General features: G+C 27.4%; 2 protein-coding genes across 2 annotated transcripts; both read left to right on the forward strand.

Moving 5' to 3' along the window:
• Positions 1–588: 588 nt before the first annotated feature.
• On the forward strand, positions 589–4,080 carry K460DRAFT_157864 (uncharacterized protein). Its single transcript, XM_040926865.1, has one exon. It carries the CDS (start codon positions 866–868, stop codon positions 3,683–3,685), a length of 2,820 nt encoding a protein of 939 aa, XP_040786679.1. The 5' UTR covers positions 589–865; the 3' UTR covers positions 3,686–4,080.
• K460DRAFT_157839 (uncharacterized protein) lies at positions 3,874–4,904 on the forward strand. The gene is made up of 2 exons (XM_040926864.1): positions 3,874–4,040; positions 4,088–4,904. Exon 2 carries the CDS (start codon positions 4,108–4,110, stop codon positions 4,831–4,833), a length of 726 nt encoding a protein of 241 aa, XP_040786680.1. The 5' UTR covers positions 3,874–4,040; positions 4,088–4,107; the 3' UTR covers positions 4,834–4,904.
• The last annotated feature ends 18,765 nt before the right edge of the window (positions 4,905–23,669 follow it).

Consider the following 23,669-nt stretch of genomic DNA (forward strand, 5'->3'; position numbering starts at 1 on the left):
CTCCAGCATGCAAGTTTCCGGATCCGGGGAAGCTATGCCCGAGCTCGATGCAAAGCAAAAAAGGCCTGGATCGCCAACTCTCCGCAGTGGAGAAGAGCGAGACGTATCAAGGAGAAAGAAGTTGGCGCTACTACCTGATATCACCTCACCGACGCCTGTCAGAAGACGCGAAGAGAGTGCTGCGTGGTATGCAGGAACGCGGTAGATGAGAGCCGTCGCAAGAGAACAAGCATAGAGAGATATGAGAAATCTTCTTGGGATGCGGTCAAGATACTTTCTGCTCGATCAGGTCCTAGGGAAGTGGCCACGAGACTGACTTGGTCGTGTCGAGCTGTTGTAATAGACTCAAAGGTTGCGTTGATTCTCGACCGCTGTTCTACTATCAGGCGTGCAAGGCGTTATCGAACGAATCTAGAACCACTTCGGGGATGTCAAGGCTCCATGGAAACTGTGCGTGTACATGGTTCCTATACACTTCACGCTTGGCGTTGCATGGCGGATATTAGGAATGGGTGGGGAATGAGTGGAGCGGGAATTGAGGCTGCCGCCCTTGGTGATCAGATGTGGCGTTGCGTCATTGCGATGCGCCAACAACACGGGAAGCTTTTCGACTGCCCTATATATCCTTCTAGACGCGTCGCATTTGCCACTGTGAACACAACTTGGGTGCTGTTGCCCGCTTGCTATCGAACATGATTGAGACCTTGATGGGCCAGGATGGCCTGGACGCCTGTGGCCATCGCTGCGTCCGGCAGCGCCGGAAAGATAACACTGCCACAGCGGGACGAGCAAGTACCGTAGATGACATGTGCACTTTGTGTCCACAATTCACAGCATCCGTACCTTCATCTATGTCCGTACTAACATGCAAGAGGCAGTAGCAGTAACGGATACCGCTCGTACGCCAACGCGTCGCCAGAATGCGCTGGCCGACATACAATTCGCGTCCGTCCTCGACGAAGACCTTACGCCATCCGAGGACGAGACGCCGGAAGAACAGCGGCTGCAGCTGGAAACTGTCCAGTCGGCCATTGGAGTCAGCATAGGACGGCAGCAGACACGCTTGACCTCGCCAAAGACGCCGGCTGCTGAAAAAGCGGCCGCCTTGGAAGAAACCGACGGCGGCGTGCTGTTTGATGGCTGGGAGGAAGCAGGCGACGGCATAGCAGAAGCGAGCGCGAAATTGCCAGTGAAGGCCGATAGTGAGGGCGAGGATGCTGATATGAGAGGAACTCGGGTGCAGGCACCTAGCAATGACGACAACAGACTACGAGAGTCACAAACTCCCACACGCCTTCCTTCACCGTGGCGCGCCGGCCCCAAGACGTGGAGCGACCACCGAGCGGTCCTCAAAACCCACCTACAAAGCGGACGACGTCGAGCGTCCTCGAGCGGCTCCATGACCGAGGCTATGCGCAAGTATATGCCCTTCAACCTACCGTCGTCCCTATCCAAGACCTACAAAGATCTTCACTTCTCTCTCCCTAGCTTGTCAGTGCTGTCTCTGGATAGTGAGCGGGGTGCAGCCAGCGGTCGAAGACGAGGGACATTTGCCAGTGGTACGCCGTTGGGGAGCATACCGCAGCATGACGGCGGCTACCAATCGACGCTACAACGCCGCAGAAGCGCATCGAGAGGTAGCACCGCCCTGCCACAACACGCCAACACGACACCCATTCCTCAGCACGAGTTTGGTGACGACAGCAGCTCTACAATAGCAGCTCCCCCGCCACCGCGGGAGCCTCGCGGACACGGCCCTAGGTTGCGCCGATCCACCTCGGAAGGCTCATTACTTGTCTACCGCTCCAAGTCCTTTGCCTCTTCCCTCGGTGACGATACCCGCTTCGAGAGTGTTCAAGAACAAGTCAACAGCAGGCTGAAGGCTATTAGAGACAGCTGGCAAGACTCGAACTTCAAACTACCCAGTCCTTCCTTTCCCAACTTCAGTTTTGGTTCCAAGGATGACACGTTCCGGAGCCGCAATGGCAACATAGCTCCCAAGGCGCGAGATGCAGAGGATGGTACCACACATCGAGTGAGCTTTCGTGCAACCATGCCATCATCAGCCTCGCGAAACGTAACGACCAAAACAAAGCGACTACCACCTAGAGACGGCACCACAGACGCCGAGACACATCCTTTCTTCACACAGGCCCTACAAGATCTAGAGGGAGATGTCGTCGTTCTAGGAGGCTATCGCGGATCCGTCTTGCGTTCCGCTGAACACCCCAACCGCCAGCTCTGGGTACCAATCAAGGTCGGCTTGAACTTGCGCAAAGTAGATCTGGAGGTTCCCCTTGATGCCGACGCTGACAAGCGAATGGAAGAGACTATCTACCCCAGCGGCATGCTGACTCACATTGGGCCTGTGGATATCTCGAAACGCCTCCTCAAGCGCCTAAAAGCCTGTGAAAAGGTAAAGGGGGGTAAATTGAGGGTTCACAACTATGGCTATGACTGGCGGCTCTCACCACACTTCCTTAGCCGGCGAATGATTCAGTTCCTTGAATCGTTGCCGTGCAACCAACCTGGCGTCCCCATTGAGAAACGCGGGGCTGTAATCATTGCTCATTCTCTCGGTGGCTTGATTATGCGTCACGCCATCAACCAGCGACCAGAACTAGTGGCAGGCATTGTCTATGCTGGCGTGCCTCAAAGATGCGTCAACATTCTCGGTCCTTTCCGGAACGGTGATGACGTTCTGTTCTCATCTCGCGTCCTGACTGCGCAGGTGAACTTTACCATCCGAACATCGTACGCATTATTACCTCTGGATGGAAAATGTTTCTTCAACAAGCACACAAAAGAAGAGTACCCTGTCGACTTCTTCGACGTCAACACATGGAAGGACTGTCGCTTGTCGCCCTGTATAGCCGCCCCTCTCCCTCGTCCTGAAATGTCTAAAGATAGCAACTTTAGCGTGAGCGGTCTAATGAGTGCAATGTCTCAAGCGTTGCCCACTTTGTCAGGTCGCAAAGGCAGCTTCAGCCTATCCAAAAACTCGCAGTCGAACTCCTCGAACACCCCCAATCCTTCATCTTCCGTCGGTGATGCGGCCAAGGATGTCGCAGATGTGGCCCGTAACGCGGCAGACAAGGTATCAGAGAGCGGTGCGCAAACCGCTGGCATGGAACCCCAAATGACACAAGGCCAACATTCGGCCAACCCAACGGAGACTTCAGAGGAACCAAATCCTGCGTCAGACGTTACAATCCCGTACGACAAAGCTATAGAGTATCTAGCGCGTGTTCTTGCAGAAACCAAAGCGTTTAAACAGGAACTCGCTCATAAGCCCGCACATACCGAGTCGAACTCTTACCCGCCCATCGCTCTCATATACGGGAAGTCCACGCCTACATTGTTCGGTGCCAAGGTCGAGTCCCGCGAAGCCATCAAACGGGCCGACGTGTATGATGAACTTGCGTTCGCGAGTGGAGACGGTGTGGTACTCGCACGAGCCGCTATGGCGCCGGAGGGGTATTCGGTAGTCAAAGGTGGAGTCGTGTCGAGCGATCGCGGCCACGTCACTCTTCTTGGAGACTTGGAGGCTGTAGGACGATGTCTACATGCCGTTGTCCAGGCGAGGAAGAACGGCGTCGGGCTGGGGCAAGCTGGGGTGCTGAATGGTTCGGTCAAGGGGACAAGCGATGGATTGGGTATCCAAGGACCACCCATCACGTCGTGATTGTCATTGACAAGAGAGTACACATAGACGGGCGAAGATACACGGACCTAGACTCTATAAAATCAGACCTGAAAACAATGCTGATGAAAAAAATGAAAAAATTCAATCATTGCCTCAGCTTGTCTAATTTCTCTATGTCTCTTACCTAGGGCGCTAGGCATGGTTCATACTCTACCTTCACCTGGTCTGCCTTCACTTGGTCCGCCTTCGCCGTGGATCTACTATAACTTAGTGGTCTAAGTTACGTTGTATAGCTTCTCTAGTCCTCCACGACCATTGCCTCACCTACTTCTAGTTCTACTTCAGAACATACCAAGTAAAAACAGAAGGATTGCATTGGTCCTAAATCACGCAAGTAGGTCAGGCTGCCTTAGAGCGTTGGAGCAAAGCTAAAATTAGTAGACAATTATTGATACGCCACAATGGCGAACTCCCTGAAGACTTTCACGAAGGCGGAGCTCTTCGAAATACTGGACGCGAAGTGCCCAGATGCGCTGAACAGTTTCCCTCCGCCGGAGGCCTTCGAGTTCGTCACGAAGACACGGGATGGAAAAGATGCCGTCGCGTTGAAGATCGGACACCACGTAACCCAGAGCAACCGCATTGTGAGGAATGAGTTATACTTGGAGGAATACGATACGGCTTCCCAGGCGACTGGGGGAGCGGCTCCACCACCCCGCCTCGGTGAAGTTCGGCTCTTCAATGATCAAGGCCCGTTCACCTATACCTGTTTATATGGCAAGGCGATTAAGAATGAGGAGAGATTACAGAAACTCTACCAGCATCTATTCTACACCACAATTGATGATGCGAAGATGAACATGAAGATCAAGAACGCAAAAGGGTTTCTGGGAACTGAGGTGTTCGGCAAGCTGAACGCAACCGGAATCTTGAGGCCATGGAGCGATACTATCAGAGCACTGTACCGCTTCGTGCTTGTCCACTGCAATCACAAGGAAAACTTCGAGGAGTTCGAGAACGCAAATGGCAATAGACAAGGAGTGAATGCGCTGGTCCGTGGACTGAAGAAGATCGCTGAGCGGACGTCTATCGCAGATGGATCCGAGGACGTGGCTCTTCATGAGGAGGACTATGATGAGGATTCTTGTTGGTTTAGATTCCTAACACGTAATTTATTATATGCCTGACAAGCTAGTCCCTATATAGACTAGCTTACTCTAGTTTTACTTTTTTTTATATATAAATATAGCTTCCCCTTATATATAAACTACTATTAATATAATTTTTTTTTTTTAATTTTATAAATTATAAGCTTTTTTGCGCACTTGCGTGCAGTTTAGCTATAATAAATTATATTTTTTTTGCGCTACTATTGCGTAACTATATTAGTTACTTTTTAATTATAAAATTAATTTTAAAATTATAATATTTATATTAATTTATTTAAATTGCTTAATTATTATATTGCCTAAAAACTACTGCGTTTATTTAATTTATTAAAGCACTACTATATTAAATATAATACAATATTAAATATATTTTTATTTATAATTAATATTAAGCAAGCGCTTAGTAAAAATTTTATTAAATTAACTAATTTTAATAATTTTTATAAATAAAAATATATTTTTAAAAAAATTGCTGCTTAATAAAATTTATTTAATTATTATAATAGCTCTGCAGTTTAATACTTTAAGCTTATTAAGCTTATTTTTTTGCGCACTAAAACTGCGTTTAAAGCTATAATACTATTTTTTAAAAATTAATACTTTTTTTCTAATATTATTACTTTGCCTAGTAATAATAATAATACTACTTAATTTAAGTATAAAGCTAAGCTTAAAATTTATAAGCTTAAGTTTTAATTTTATAATAAATATTATAAAAAATTACTTGCAAAGACGGGACCTAATGTGTTATTAATAGCTTACGTTATTAGTATTTTTTACTGTGTATTATATACTTTTATTTTTAAAATTGCTAAGCAACAAACTTTTAACCCCTAACAATATAACTTTAACTGCTAAAGCGCGGCTTTTTTAACAGCTTTAAGTACATGTCTAAATATCTAGCGTAATATTAGACTGCCGCTAAGCAGCTAACTAATACTAGGCCTTTAGGCAACAAATTAGTAATTATAAAATAGTAATAGTATTACAAACAACAGCAACGCAGACAATAGCAATATAAATAATTTTTCCTGCAACGCAATCTCTCTTGCTCTTCTTCGCCTGCGCTTCCTTTCTATTGCCTAAATTAATTGCTTGCTCCTTTAACCCTCTAAAGTGTCTATTCTACCTAAGTATTTATATAATTTCTACAGCTATAAAAAGCTACTACTTCTAGTTATTAAATTGCTAGTAACTACAATAGCGCAAGAATAATTCCTAATATAGTTAAATAAGCTCTTTATTCTAAAGAGCTGTATAAATAGCTTTAAACTTTTTTTGCTAATTAGTAATAAAGGCCTTTTAGCCCGCAGTTAAACTATAGTAGAAAGTTTATATTTAGCAGCTAACAATAAATATAGCTAATATGTCTAACTTTTTCTAGCAGAACTCTTTTTAGTTAAGACAGTCTAGATTCTTAAAAGAAAGGCAATTAAGTATAAAATACTTTAGCATACTAAAAAGCCTAGTATTTAAGCCTTAAAGAATCTATCTAAGCTTGCTAAAGTACTTAAATGCTTACTTATACTAGTTTAATATGCTAGTCTTGTATAAAAAGCTATCTTAGTATAAAGCATTTTTTGCAACATTTAATAGAACAATAAGGCAAAAGGCAGGATTAAGGAAATTGTTAATAGGCATTATATAAATAGCGTTAGTAGGCATTATATAATTATTAGTAATTAATATAGCTTGCTGCAAGGGCACAGGCAGATAATTATATAAAAAGAAAACGTCCTTTTATATATATATTATATATTTAGAACTACTACTTGCAGCTCCCTACTTTTAACTATTGCAAGTCTTATTGCTAACTATATAAAATACTACAGCCTACAATTCTTATAAGCTAACTTGCTAAATTAAAGCTTTAATTAATATTCTGCATACTGTTACTAATTACTTACTTCTATTTAAAAGATTATTAGTTAAAGCGCAAGCTTATAACTATGCTAAGCTCTTAATACTAGGCTAAAAATTTATTTGTGCTTTTACAATAGACTATAGTAGAAACTTAAAATCTAAGCGCTTAGCATTGCCTAACAAGTTAGTTACTATTAAAATTTAATAGTTACATTACTACAATCTTTAAATAATAACGCATTAGGTCTACTAATAGTAATTGTTAAAGGTTTCTTAATAATTTATTTAGCTAGCCTAGTATTGTGTAAATTTTATTGCCTTAATACTGTAATAAGGTGCTAGGTATAGCACCTAAACTATAGTTTTATACTAACTTTTCTTACTACGTTGTATAATCCGCTCTTGCGTCGACTTTACTTTTATTTATAGAAATAAAAAATTACTTACTGCTTTTTATTTTCTTAAAAATGCTATAGAAAATTATATTTAAAATAAATTTAATAATAAATAAAAAAAAAAGCCTTATACAGCTTAAACTAATATTACTAAAATATACTAAATTTTAAATTTAATTATTATTTACTATACTAAAGCAAAGCTAAATGCTTTTATATTTATAAATTTTTCTACTATTTACCTGCTTTTTGCTAAATTTAAGTACTATTATAAAAATATTAATACTATTAAAGGCATTTTTACTTATACTATTTTAATTTATAAAATTAATAAATTTTTTTTTTTATAATAGTACTATACTTTTATCGACAGCTACAGCGAGAGCAAAGAGGCCCTCTAAGGTCGGTTACAAAAAATCAAGCTGCAAAAATTTGGATTTTTACCTAGGTAGGTAACTAAATTTGGCAAAAAAAAAGAAGAATACAGCTTTTATTATTAGAAACTGCAGGATTTGAACTTAGTTTACTGCATATAATTCGGATATAACTAGGTTATAACTTGGGTTTAACTCAGGTTTAAACTTAGTAATTCGGATTTAATTAGACAATTTATTAAACTTGGCTATATAGTTAACTAAATTATTAAAGTTTTTAGAGCTGTAGAAGCTTTTCCTTAATAGGCTACAATATTCGAATTTAACTACAATTGTATAGCTGCAACAGCAGCTCAGGCCTCTATTTTACTATACTTTTATTAAAATTTAGGACTTTTTTTATTTTAAAAAAAAAATTATTACTTAAAAAACTTAAATAAACTACTAGGACTTTATTACTAAGTATGCTAATAATTATAAAAATACCTAAAATACTACTAAAAATAAATTTAATAATATTATTATTAATATTTATATTAATAGCAATAGCAAAAGTAATAGCAAAAGCAATAGCAATAAAAAAAGCAAAAATAATAATAATAATAAAAATAGTAATTATAATATAAGCAACAGCCTTATATACAGTTACTATAATTATACTAGTTATACTATTAAAACTTATTACTATATTAGCAAGCCTAATACTTTTAAATATACTAAATATAGTAAATTTAAATATATTAAAGCTACTTATTGCAAAAAGCAACAAAATACTAAAAATACTAAAAATACTAAAAGTATAAGCAAAAATTATAATTTTAATTTTATTATTATTAACAATTTCTATCTTAAGCGCATAATTGCAATAGTAACTAATAATTTTAATTTTAATTTTTTTTGTATTTTAAACTTTAAATATATATACTTTATTTCTAATTATTTTTTTATATTTAATATACAATAAAATTATAAATATAAGCTAAAAAATAGGTGCAAGAAAAGCTATTATAAATAGTAATAACTAAAGTATATAAAATTTAAATAAAATTAATAAATTATTTATATAAACTGTATATGCAGTTTTAATACTACTAATTTTATTTAATTATTAAATTTATAATAGTAGTACTTTTTATTATATTATTAATAATTTATCCCTTTTTTCTAAGCTTAAGCCCTATAAAGAAACTATTAAAAAATATAAATAAAAATTTTAATTTAATATTATTAGCGTAAGTAATATTAAATTTATTATTATTAACTTATATCCCGCGAAGACGGGACCTAATATATTATTAATAGCTTATATTATTAGTATTTTTACTATATATTACGTACTTTTATTTTTAGAATTGCTAAGTAATAAACTTCTAATTTTTTAATAATATAACTTTAACTGCTAAAGCGCAGTTTTTTTTAATAGTTTTTAAGTATATATTTAAATATTTAGCATAATATTAAACTATTAAGCAGCTAACTAATACTAGGCCTTTAAGCAATAATAATTATAAAATAATAATAATATTATAAATAATAGCAACGCAGACAATAGCAACGCAAATAACTTTTTTTATAATGCAATTTTTTTTGCTTTTTTTTACCTGCGCTTTTTTTTTATTACCTAAATTAATTGCTTGCTCTTTTAACTTTTTAGAGTATTTATTTTACTTAAGTATTTATATAATTTCTATAATTATAAAAAGCTACTACTTTTAGTTATTAAATTGCTAGTAACTGCAATAGCGCAAAAATAATTCTTAATATAATTAAATAAGCTTTTTATTTTAAAAAGCTATATAAATAGCTTTAAGCTTTTTTTACTAATTAGTAATAAAAGCTTTTTAGCCTGTAGTTAAATTGTAGTAAAAAGTCTATATTTAGTAGCTAATAATAAATATAGCTAATATATTTAATTTTTTTTAGCAAAACTTTTTTTAGTTAAAATAGTCTAGATTTTTAAAAAAAAAATAATTAAGTATAAAGTGCTTTAGCATGCTAAAAAGCTTAATATTTAAGTTTTAAAAAATTTATTTAAGCTTACTAGAGTACTTAAACGCTTATTTATACTAGTTTAATATACTAGTTTTATATAAAAAGCTATTTTAGTATAAAGTATTTTTTATAATATTTAATAAAATAATAGGGCAAAAGGCAGGATTAAGGAAATTATTAATAAGCATTATATAAACGGCGTTAGTAAGTATTATATAATTATTAGTAGTTAATATAGCTTGCTGTAAAAGCATAAAATAATTATATAAAAAAAAAACGTCTTTTTATATATATATTGTATATTTAGAACTGCTGCCTGCGGCTTTTTATTTTTAACTATTACAACTTATTACTAATTATATAAAATACTACAGCTTATAATTCTTGCAAGCTAATTTATTAAATTAGAATTTTAATTAATACTTTGCATACTATTATTAATTACTTATTTTTATTTAAAAAATTATTAGTTAAAGTATAAGCTTATAACTGTGCTAAGTTCTTAATACTAAGCTAAAAATTTATTTGTACTTTTATAATAAACTGTAGTAGAAACTTAAAATTTAAGCGCCTAGCATTGCCTAACAAGTTAGTTACTATTAAAATTTAATAGTTATATTGCTACAATTTTTAAATAATAATATATTAAGTTTGCTAATAGTAATTATTAAAATTTTTTTAATAATTTATTTAGCTAGCCTAGTATTATATAAATTTTATTGCTTTAATACTATAATAAGGTGCTAGGTATAGCACTTAAACTATAGTTTTATACTAACTTTTTTTATTGCGTTGTATAATCCGCTTTTGCATCAACTTTACTTTTATTTATAGAAATTATTAACTTATATAGCAAATCTGCTATTTTTAAACTATATAATATATAATATACCCTTTAAGCATACTATAACTTACTATTTTTATTACTCCTTATATAGTTAAACTTTATTATTATAATTATAAGCACTGCTATAAAAGTATATAAAAAAAATACTAAAATAAAATTTATATATGCCCTGCTTTATTTTTAGGCAAATATTTATATATTTTAATTTTTACGCTTACTTACACTTCTTATTGCTGCTACTGCTATTAACTTTAATAACTTAGTCTAGTTAAAATATTATTATTTTAGTTATTTAAGTTTTAATAGTATGCAAATACTATTTAAAATAAGTAAAAAATTTAAAATTACAAATACGCAGATTAAAGCTAAAATTAAAAATATTTATTTTATTTACTATACTACTTGCGCATTTTATAAAATTTTTTATAATTTAGCTTGCTATTAATATATTACACAGGCAAGTTAGTCGCCTAGTTAAGTTAGTTATAATACTAAAATTTTACTAAAATTAGTATTATGCACAATAGTACAGTACTATAAAAAACTATAGTAGTAAATTATAATAAACTAATTTATTTAAAAATTACTTTTACTTTTTGCTTATATATTTGCGTATTATATTTAGCTTTATTATAATATTTATAGCGCTTTTAAAAAGGCTTACTTACTTTAATATACGCCTGCTTTTTTGCTTTTTTTTTATTATTATGCGCTTTAAACTTTTTTAAAATTATTAGTTAAAAACTATTTTTTATTATAAAAGTTTTTTTTTTTTGTACTTGCTTTTTTTTATATAATTTTTATTATATAGCAGCTTTATTAGCTACTTAAAGCTTAGCAATTTTTTTTTTGCGCTAATATAAGCTTATACGCAACTATAGCTGCATTTTTTAAAAAAAATTTAAAAACTTTAACTATTAAAATAGGGGAATTATTTAAATACTTTTAAATTTTTATTTTAACTAGTATTAATTAAAATTAAAATTTTAAAGTATTGCTTAGTATTTTTAACTTTTAAAAACTATTTTTAATAGTAAGTAGTAATAGAGTATATTATAGACTGGCCTTAAGATCGTTCTGTTCTAAGCGTAAATAATAGTATTATATACTTTAAAAAAGTACAGAAATTTCTAGCTATTTATATAGGGGTTTATTGCTAAAATTTGCCAAAGTTTTTAGTCTATAAATGCTAAAACTTAAGCTAAAGCCTAAGCTATAATATACCTTTTTACTTTTAAAAAAAGTTCTCCCTTTTTTTTAAGCCTTAGGCTAGTTGCAATATTATTAAGTTTTTATAGTACTTTAATATAGTTTTTTTTTAAAAAAGTTTTAAGTAGTTTTAAGAATTATTAGCTTTTGCGCACTTATAATAGTAGCTTATACTAAATTTAAGCAAACTTTTAAACAAAAATTTATAACTTTTTTTTTTTAATTATTTTTTTTTAAAGCTACTTTTGTATGCTTTTTTTTTACTTTTTTTTATATTTTTATTTTATAAGCTTTTTTTTTTATATTAGCTTTATAGTACTGCCTATTTTTTTACTATAGCAATTTGCGACTTTATTTCTAGCTCTTAATCTTCTGCTTTAGGCAGTAGTAGTAGCCTACTTAGTAGTAGTTATAGTAGTTTTAGCAGCTATTGCTAAAATATATACTATTTTTTTATATAGCGCTATAGTAGAGCTAATTTTTTTTTAATTAAGCACTTTAGCTAAGCTAATACGCAAATCTAGGCAGTATATTACTAAAAGTAATTTTAATAATAAAAAACTTAAAGTAATATTTATTTAAAGCTAAATATATATTAAGTGCATTAGTATTATAAAAAAGTTTAGTTATACTAAATACTAAAATAGGCTTAGTTAATTATGCTCTGCTTGCTACTAAAGCAAAAAAACTTATAAGTATAAAAAATTTTTTTTTACTATATACTTTAACTTTTACTAAGCTTTTTAAGCTTAGTAAAACTACTATAATAAGTTTAACTTTAATAATAATTTGCATATTATTATTTAAAATACTTATAATACTAATTTAGTATATTATATAGCTAGTATATATTACTAATTTAATTTTTAATTTTATATACTACGCTGTTGCTACAAAGATATCTGCAATACTACTATTTATAATGCTATTACTTTATTTTTATTTTAAACTACTTATAGCTTTAAATAAGCTGTAGGTAACCCCCCCTACACTACTATAAAAAAGACTTTAGCTATTATTTTTTATACTTTATTTTGTAGCTATACTAGTTAAAAACTAAATATATATATAAATAGCATAGCAAATACTATAAATTAAGCTATTAACTTAATTTATACTTGTATTAAGGGCTAAAATACTTATTTTAATACTTTTTAGGCTTTTGTAAATACGTTGCTTACTAATATTAATATAAATATTTTTTTTTTTTTTTAAAATTTTTTCTTTTATTATATTTAGGCTAGTTTGTCTGCTTTTGCGCATTTTTTTTAATAAATTAAATTTTATAAGTTAGCTTTAGAATAGTCCCTTTAACGCAATAATATAAAAGCGCTCTAATATATTTCCTTTATTAGTTTTATTAATAGTAGTAATAAACTAATTTTTTTTTAAGTTTATTAAAAGCTTCCTAAGCTTTCCTGCAGCTATTATAACTAGTTGCCTATTATTTATAATTAGCGTTTTTTTCCTGCTCCCTTCTAGCGCTAGTATAAGTATTTTTTTTCTAAAAAGTTTTTTTTTTTTTTAGTATAAAATAAGTTAATAAATTTGCTTTAAGCTTAGCTTTTACTTTAAGTTTAATTTTTACTTTAGGTTTAGCTTTTGCTCTAAGTTTAGCTTCTGCTTTAAACTTAGCTTCTACTTTAGCCTTTTTTAATTAATTTTTACTAGTAGCGCTATTTTTAAGCTAGTTTAAATTTTTTTTTTTTATTTGCCCCCTTAGCTTTAAATATCCTAGCAATCTATTATTTAGCTTTTTCTACTTTAGTTTTTTTTACTTTAATAATATTACGTTTGCCTAGCAAATTTAGGCTTTAAGTAGTACTTTTTTAAACTACTTTATTTTAAACTTAAATATTCTTTTTTTTTCTTTTTAGCAAAACTGTGCTATGCCTACTTAGCATTTTATAAAAACTTACTCTTGCTATAACTATAGTAATAAAAAGTATTAATAATTTAGCTATTTCTATAATAAAAAAAAGTAGAGTTTTTTTTTAAATTTTATATTTTTTCTGCTTTTTTTCTATTTAAAGCTCTTTATTATTTTAACTTAAGCTAGTCTAAAGTAGCCGCAGTATAGCTCTTAGCCCCTATATTTTTTTTATTTTTTATTTTTAGAATTCTATTTTAACTTAAGCTAGCCTATTGGCTGCAGTAAGGCTTTCTGCTTTTATATTTTTTTTTTTATTTAGGCCTAAAGCGGCTTTTACTCTTTTTTAGCTAAAAAAATATATAATATTTTACCCCTTCTAATATACTTTCTGTCTTTATTAGTAATATATTCTCTTTTTTTTCTTTTTATAGTAATAGTTTAGTACTACTATATTTTTTACATTTTTTAAAAGTTGCCAAGTTAGGTTTAGCTAGCCCTGCTATTTAATTAGGGCTTTTTTTTTATTTTTTCTTTTAGTATTTTTAATATTAAAGATTTTTTTTATTTTTTATTTATAAAAAAAGAGGTCTTTTTTTTTAAAAATAAGCTTTAGACTTAGTTAGCTATTTTTCTTTTTCTAGCTTAGTAATAGGTTAGTTGCAGCTTATTCTACTAAGTTTATATATACTATTTTATAAAAATCCTCTAGCAAGTCTAGAGTAACTATTAAAAGAGTAAGTACTACTATAACTATATATTAAGCCTATAGCTAGTTAAGCTTATTACTAAGCTAGTTTATTTTTATATTTTATAAAAAAAATTAAATACAGTTTTTTACTTAAAATTGCTCTACTAGCTAATATACTTAGTTTATTATTTTTTACTAGCATTATTATATAAACAGAATAGTAGTTTATGCTAGTTCTATGCTTTATTTTAAGTAATCTAAAAATTATACTGCACATCTTTTAAGTATAGTCTAGCTTTTTTTTTCTATTAGCACCTATTAAAGCAAGTCTGCTATATATTTATTAAAAAAAAAATTTAAGCTTACTTTTATTATTATAAAATTTTTATTGTTTAAAGCTAGCTAATAAGCTAAAAAGTAACTAGGCTAATTAGTCTGCTTAAAGCAAATTACTACTTTTAATACTATTTGTACTTCTTAGTTTGCCTTTTTTATATTATTATTAGTTTAAAAGTAATAAGCAGTAAAAAAAAGCTATATTATACTTATAAATTTATATAGCGTAGTTTAGAACTTTCTTAACTAATCTAACCTATAGTTAGTAATAATAAAAAACAGGAATTTATAAATTTTTTATTATATATTGTAGAAAACTGCTATACAGTACTTAGCAGCTATAAAAGTTAGTACTTTTAACTAAATATATTTAAAAAGGCAATTTATAATAACTAATAAGTAGCGTAAAGCTCTTTCTTCTTTTGCTAGCAGGTTTACTATAAAATTTATAAAAATTTATAACTAAAACTAGTTTGCTACTAGTAAAAATTGCAATAGTTTTTATTACTTTTTCTAAAATATATAAGTTTTATAATAATAGCAGTTCTAGATATACTAGGCAATATTTTTAAATATACTATTTTAGTAATAGTTACGCTATATTATCTAGAATATTATATTTTTTTTTAAGTGCCTAGCTAAATTAAACTTGTAAGCTTGCTAAATAATTATAGTAGTAAATAATTTTTATATTAGTACTTATATTACTTTTTTTTATAATAAAGTGCTATGCGCGCTAACTATGCAGTTTTTAATTTATTATAAAATTTTTGCTTTTAATAAAAAGTATTAGTTGCCTTTTTATACTGCTTTAAACTAAATATTATGCATTTTATTTTAAATTATAGCTTTGTCCTATAAAGCCTATATATAATTATTTATAAAAATGCAGCTTTTCTACAATTTTAATTTAGCTTTTATATTTTTACTGCTCTAAATTGCTACTATGCTAATAAGTATTATAACTTAAGATATTTAAAAAAATTCTATTATAATATTTTATTTTTATTAACTTAATATATTTAGGCAAACTGCTATCTGGCCTAAGTAAAACTGCAGATAGAAGTTATACTAAAATAGTATTTTTATTTACTTATACTAGCGTTTGCTAAGTATGCAAAAAGTAGTAAAGTATTTTAAATTTTTATAATTTATTAGTATTATAAACAGGCGTTTTATATTCTAAAATTCTGCTAATTACGCTTTTAAGCACTATACTACTATAATTAGCTTTTTATTATAAATTATATAATTCTATTAGTTTAAAGTAAAAGCTACTAAATAGTATATAATAAAGTATAAAACGCCTTTTAGAACTTAAAATAAACATTTTTTTAATACTTGTTTAAAGCAGTCTGCTTTTACAACTATATTCTTTCTAAAGTTTTATTAGGCTAGTACTAGCCCTACTATAAAAGTATTTTTTAGTATTTAAAAAGCTATTTACTAAGCTTTTTTTTATAAAAATAAAGCGCTTTTTTTTATTAGGAAATATAGCAGCTCTGCTACTTAAAAAAATTAAAAAATAAAATTTTAGTAGAAGTTTATAAATTTTAAAAACCCTTGCACTCCTTATACTATAGTAAGTAACTTTTATTTTTAAATTATTTAAATTTTTTTAGGATTTAAGCAAACTGCTTTTTTTATTTTTATAATATACTTTAGATACTAGACCTTGTGCGCAGCAAAAACGCACTTTTTTAAATTTAAATTTAATTTAGTTTTTTTAAGCAGTATAAAAATTTAGTAGATTTTTTTTATATAGTCTTTGCGGGTGCTTTCTAAGTATATTAAAATATTGTTTAGGTATATTATAGTATAATCCCCTAATATTTTTTAGAGCGTTCTGTTAATATATTATTAAAAAAAAGTAAGTACTTTAGTTAAGCTTATTAAGTATACTAACTACTTATAAAAGCCGAACTAGGTCTAAAACGCAATTAGGTATTTATTTTTTTTAACTACTTATAAATAATAAAATGCTAAGCAGATATTTATTTTTGTAAACTACCTAGCGTTAAATAATATTTAAAATTTTTTTTTAATAAAAGGCAAAAAGTACTAATCTGCCTTTATAATTTTATTTAAAGCTTAATAATTTATATAAAAGTACTACCCCTTTAAAAGCTTATATACAAAAAAAATAAGTACTTTTACTAAAAAAAAGCTAGCTTAAATTTATTTTTTATTTATTAAATTTATAATTTATTTCTGCAACTTTAGCAAATAATTTTAAAGTATACTATATAAAAGTTTTTATAGTAAGTATAAAGCATTGCTTTTTTTAGTTTGCTGCAAGCAGATATAATAGTTTAAGTATTTTTAGTATAAAAGCAGCTTTTTTATTTTACTATTATTAAATAAGTCTTAAAACTCTTTTAGCTCTTCTAGCAATTTTAATTTATTTTCTATTAATTCTTTTTCTAATAGGGTATTGTCGGGGCCTTATTTTTAAAAAATAATAGTTAAGTACTAAATTATTATTTTATAGAATTTATTACTGCTGCTAAAATTCTTTCTTTTTTATTATAGCAGGGCTGCGTATATTAAGCCTAAAACTATTTTTATTTTTAAAAATATTTTTTAAAAATAGCTTTTTTTTATTACTATATATCCTGCGCTATGCACAACTAGCTTACTTTAAGCTATATTTAGTATAACTTCCTTTTAGCCTATCTATAGTTTTCTAAGGATAAAGTTGTGCCCTAAACTAGAAATTATATATGTTGGGAAAATTTAATTTAAGTATAGTAAGCTAGGTAGGCTTTAGTAGCTAGCAATTTGCGCAACTAGAACATTTGCTATATTTACTTTATACTTACTTTTTAATTTTAGCCTGCTATTGCGTACTTTAGCTAGTGCTACTTAATTATTTTATACAGTTTGCTTATACTACTTGTGTCGCCTATATTGCTAGTATTATTTATATTACTAGTATTGCCTATATTGCTAGTATTGCCTATATTACTAGTATTACCTACTTTAATAGTATTACCTACTTTAATAAAGTTGCAGAAATAAGCAAGCTTGCTTATAGCGCCTAATTATACTATATATTAAGTAAAAGTTGTATATGCAAGTCCTGCTTAATAGCTTTTACAATAGTATATATTCTATTAAATTTAAGCGCTTATTACAGACTTTTAAGTAGAATTTAAAATTTTATTCTATTTTATTATTTTCTATAGTCTTGTACTATATATACTAGCTGCAATTGTAGCATAATTAATAAAATATATTAATAATTATATTATTAAACTACTATTAAAGCAAACTATTATATATTTATATAGAGCTATTTTTAGTTGCGTACTTATTTACCTGCGCTTTATATATATTAGCCTATTTTTAATACTTAGTTAGCTTTTGCTTTTATTTATTTTTTGTAAGCACAATAACTATTATATATAATTTAATATAGTACTTTTTTTAAGCTAGTTTAGTAAAAGCATACTAGTTTATATTTATAATAATACTTTATCTACTATTACTATTTTAAAACTAGGCCTAGGCGTTATTATTTATTTTATATATTTGCATAAAGCTTGTAGCGCTTATATTATAATTAAAATTAATTTTAATTATATTACTAGACAAAAAGCGTACTTAGATATATATTTATATAAATAAATTTAGTTAGTATTATTAATAGTAGTTGCGTATATAGTACTATATTTCTATATTTTTTATATAATGTATTTTAACTTAGTTAAAGTAAAATTGCTGTTTTTTTTTATATTATTAAACTAACTATATATAATACTCCCCTTCTTCTAGATTACATGTAGCAATAATATTATTAATATTATTATTATATTAATTATTTTTAATAGCTATAGCAAGTTTATTATTATTATTATTATTTATATATATAGCAATTTTTTTGCGCAGTGCTTTTTATATAATAAGCTACTTTAATAAATTTAGCTAGTTCTATTTCTAGCAAATAACATTATAGTTTGCTATATTTTATTAATTATGCGCTATATACTATTCTGTGTATACTTACTTTCTATTATATAACTATAAAATAATATAGTTTTTTTAGCACTAGCTTTAGCGTACTTATTAATAGTATAATATATTATTATATTTACTAGTGCTATAGTATTTGCGCTTAGTATTTAGAAGTAGTTTTTTAATTAACTTATAATAGCAAGTCTTTATTTTTTATTTGTATAGAAAGCTTTGGCAAGCATAGTAGTAATACTAAAATATATAAATTATAATAAATTAGGCTATAAGTTTATTATTTTTACTTTATATACTTAAAAAATATACTTGCATTTTTTAGGTTCTTTAGCAAGTAGGTAAAATTATTTAAAAGCTAATTAACTATTATACTATGTTACTTTAAGTATAGCATTATATATACACTTTTAACTTTATTTTTAATTTATTATATTACATACGTTTTTAAGTTACTAACTATATCTAATATTTATAATAAAGTATAGTTAACTACTATTTTATTATAGTAAACTATAGTACTTACTTATTAAGCAGCACTAGGGCATAGCTATAAAGGGACTGTTTTTTAAACTTATAATAGTATTATTTTTTTTGCTATTATTTATGCATTAAGTACAATTTGGATAAACTAGTTATAGTAAAAATTTATTTATAGAGTAATGTGTGCCTTATTTGCACTTATACTATTATTTATTACAATCTAAATTATTAAAATAATTTTAGCTTTAGCAAAAGTACTTTTATATTTTGCTAGTACTTTAACTTTAGCCTAGCGCTTTATATTTTTTTATAGTATATTTTAAAAAAAATTAAATAGGTGCAGTTGTATTTGCAGCAAAGGCTAGGCTACTATTTTTATTATATAATAGAATTAACTATACTTTTTTTTATAATTATATTATAAATACTTAATATATATTAATATTGCTGCAAAGGAGCTAGTATAGATATATCTTTTTATGCAGTAGTATTAGATATTTTATATCTATTAATTAGCTTTACTCTATTGCGGTTATAGCTAGTTGCAGGTATAAATATATAATTATTTAAAATTAATAACTATAGACTAGTTAATGTCTAGCTACTTAAAGCAGCCCTTTAAGTGCGCTATAAAGCTAATAGTATTATAATAGTATTTAATAGTTTTTTAATATCCTTGTTTAAACTATTATTATATACTTAAAATAGCGCTAAAGTATATTTTATTTTTTATAACTACTTAGTATTCTAGCTATTAAATACTATAACTAGAACTAACCTTACTACTCCTAAATTTATTAATAGCTTGTTTTTTTTTTATTATAATATTTCTATTGCGTAATAATAAATAGGTTCTAGTTTCTATTTTTATAGTAGTTAGATATAATAGTATAGGAAGCATAAACTACAAAACTATAATAATAAAGTAAACTTCTTAGCATTAGCAGAACTTTAAAAAAAAAAGAAAAGCAATAATTTTTAAAAAAAATAATTAGTAAAAGTAAGGGCTAAGGTATACGCGTTCTTTATTAAGTATAGTAAGTAAAACTAATAAATACTATAGATTTATTAGTAGAAAAATAGTAGTCTATAGTCTACTATTAGTATTAATAGTTGTTTATTATTAGTATTAGTATTATAATAATATAAGCTATTTCTATAAACTTAATTACTTTAAAGTACTAGCACTTGTCTATAATAGTTTATTAAATTTATAAAATACGCATAAAAATAAATAAATTATATATAGTATTATATAAAGCATAATATAAGAATATTATAAACTAGATTAGCATATATAGTAGAAGAAAGCAACTATAAAATAAATAAGCAGTTAAATATATAGTATTTAAATTTATACTAAGGGTTTAATTGCAAAGCTTAGTTTATTTTTTTCTAAATTAACTATATTTTTTAGTATACTATACTACTAAAACTTAGTTAATATTTGCATTTGTCCCTAATTATTTCTATTTTTTATATAATAATATATACTATTATTATTTTTTTAAAAGCTAATTTCTTTTTTTAGTATTTTTAAGAATAAGACAAAGCTTAGCTTATTAACGTTTAATATATTTTTTTTAAAGCTAGGTCGCAGCAGCTGTCTTGTTTATATAAGTATTTAATTAGAATTATTTATTATATAAAGTATTATAGTAAATAGTTTATATATATTATTAGCGCTGCTTAATAGTTTTCTATGCTTTAGTACTATAGGTTTACTATAGTTTATATATAATATAGTAGGGTATTTAATATTAAGCAGCATATATAAACTTTATATTTTTTAAATGCAGATATATTGCATAGTATTATAATTATAGTAAATAATAATTTAAGTAACTGTATAAAGCTGCTTATAAATAAGCATCTAATTAAAAATTAAGTTATAATTTAATATTATAATACTTATTATTTATTATATTTATTTTTTTACAAATTTTATTTAAAGTAATTAGTATAGTATTTCCTGCAACTTTATACCTTATTTAACTTAAATATATAATATATTATATTCTTATTTTATAATGCGCAGTTTTTTGCAAAATTAGTTTATTGCTAAGTATACTATATTCCCGCATTTTTGTACTATAGTGCAGGCTTAAGTATTATCTAGTAAAATAAAAAAGCTAAAATATTACTATTTATAAATAATTTCTAGCGTTAAAGTATTGCTTATAAGTATAGTAGTATAAATAATAGCTAGTTTATACTAAAAAAATTAAGTATACTCCTAGCTTTATTCGCATATAGTTAATATAGTAGCAATATAGTAGTATAAAATATTAGTAGTTTAAAAAAATGCAAACAATAGTACTGCGCCTATATATATAATTATATAATAAATATATAGTTCTAGTACTCTAAGTATATATTTTGCATTCTATGCTAGTATTTTATAGTATATTTTATAATTTAGCCTAACGCTATTTTCAACACTAGCAGACTATAGGGCACTATTAGCTATAGCTTATTTTTTAATTTATAGGAGTTTGTGGGGCAGAAAGCTAGTTATTATAATAGTAAATTTAAAAAAAATACTTATTTTAAAAACTTGCGTAGCTAGTACTAGTAACTGCAGTAATTAGCTATAGCTAGTTATAAAATATTAGTAGAGAGTTAAAAGTATATAATTATAAAAAAAACTATAAAAGTTTAAATTGCTATCTAACTATTAAGATACTAGCCTTTTTTACTTTTTAGAAGTAGATAGCTGTAAAAGTAAAATATTGTTTGCTAAAACTATATAGCTTTCTATTTATACTTACGCTATTATAAAAAAATACTTTTTAAATTTAAAAAATAAAGCAGCTTTTTTTTAAAGTTTATAGTTTAAGCTATTAAACAATAAACTGCTCTAGATTTTTAATATATTAAAGTTTAATGCAGTTTAGCATATTAAGCTTTTATTAGTATACTATTTTTTTATAAAGCTACTATAAAAGCGTAAAAGTATTTTTTACCTAATTTAGTTCTTTAATAACTGCGAAAATACAGAACCTTAACTATATCTATAATACTATTTAATAGCTAATAAAGTTTTTTATTAAGCTTAAGTCTACTTAATTTGCAAGTAAAAAAAATACTTATAAAGTATTTTTTTTTATTACTTATTTAAATAATTACTTTAAATAATATACTACTTATCTTATTGCTATGTATAGAAATAGTATATATGCCTTTTTATTAGTAATAACTAATTACTAATATTACTAGGACTGCAATGTAATAGCGCGCGCAAAGACTTATAGGATACTATTTTAGTTTATATTTATTTTAATATTAACTATATTTTTTAGAGTATATACTAAATTTTTAATAATAATAAAAATGCTTATAATACTAAGCTTAAGCTTAAAAAAAATACTAAAGCGCGCTTTAGTATTTTCCTTAAGCTTAAGTTCTACCTATTTAACTTTAAAGGCTAGCACTCCAATACTAAAACTATTAGTTATAATAATAGAAATTTTTTTAGAATAGTTAAAAACTTAATTATTTTTAAATGCTTTTTTTTATTACTAAAATAAGTATAAAGTATTGCATAACGCCTGCTTACTAACTGCCTACCTATTACTAGCTATTTATATACTACTATTTATGTATATATTAGTTTTACTTTTATTAAATATTGCTTTTAGTTTTTTTGCTCCAATCCCTAGACGCAAAAAAACTAAAAGCAATATTTAATAAACTGTGCTGCTACTACTATTTCTACTACTATATAAATAAAAATTTAATTATTTTTAAACGCCCTATTCTGCTACTAAAATAAGTATAAAGTATTATATAACGCTTACCTGCTAATTACTTATTTATTGCTAGCTATTTATATACTACTATTTATATGTATATTAGTTTTATTTTTATTAAATATTGCTTTTAGTTTCTTTGCTCTAATTCTTAGACGCAAAAAAACTAAAAGCAATATTTAATAAACTATATTATTATTACTATTTCTACTACTATACAGATGAAGACTTAGATAATAAAAACTATACTAAAAATATTAATATTACTACTACTAAAACAAGTATAAAGTATTGCGTAACGCTTGCCTGCTAACTACCTGCTTATTACTAGCTATTTATATACTACTATTTGTATATATATTAGTTTTATTTTTATTAAATATTGCTTTTAGTTTTTTTGCGTCTAATTAGAGCAAAGAAACTAAAAGCAATATTTAATAAACTATACTACTACTACTATTTTTACTACTATATAGACAAAAACTTAAATAACAAAAACTGTACTAATAATATTAGTATTGCTACTACTAAAATAAGTATAAAGTATTGCGTAATAAGCTAAGTTAATAGGCGCCTTTTTAGTTTACTATTTATACTACTTTTTATATATATATTTTATAAGCACAATACTATAAGTATTTTTATTTTTTTTTACTATAAAAAGAATAAAGGCATAAAGTGCGCTTTAGTATTTTCCCTAAGCTTAAGCTTAAAAAAAATACTAAGCCTAAGCTTAAAGGCTATACTACAAATAAGCTTAATATTTAAAAGAATGTTTTTAATTATATAAAATTAGAAAAAATAGTTTAGAATAGTATAGTATAGTTTTTTATAGTTGCGTTTCTACTGCTGCTATTTATCTGCAGTTAAATATTTAAAACTAACTAGTATAAAGTATTAGGATTTAAGCTTGTAAATTAAGTTAATTTATTCTATTAATATAAAATTATATATATTTATTTGGTTTTTTACTGCTTTATATTGTATTTCTAAATAACTTTTGTTTATTTAATATTAAATGTAGATAAGTACAGTTTATTATACTTATTTTAGTTAATATAGTTATTAATATA

The sequence above is a fragment of the Cucurbitaria berberidis genome, assembly GCF_010015615.1.
Source record: "Cucurbitaria berberidis CBS 394.84 unplaced genomic scaffold K460scaffold_4, whole genome shotgun sequence".
NCBI lineage: Eukaryota > Fungi > Ascomycota > Dothideomycetes > Pleosporales > Cucurbitariaceae > Cucurbitaria > Cucurbitaria berberidis.

Bases quoted from the DNA above. Each gene is read 5' to 3' on its own strand.
- K460DRAFT_157839 (XM_040926864.1), top strand. From the start codon at position 4,108: ATGGCGAACTCCCTGAAGACTTTCACGAAGGCGGAGCTCTTCGAAATA.
- K460DRAFT_157864 (XM_040926865.1), top strand. From the start codon at position 866: ATGCAAGAGGCAGTAGCAGTAACGGATACCGCTCGTACGCCAACGCGT.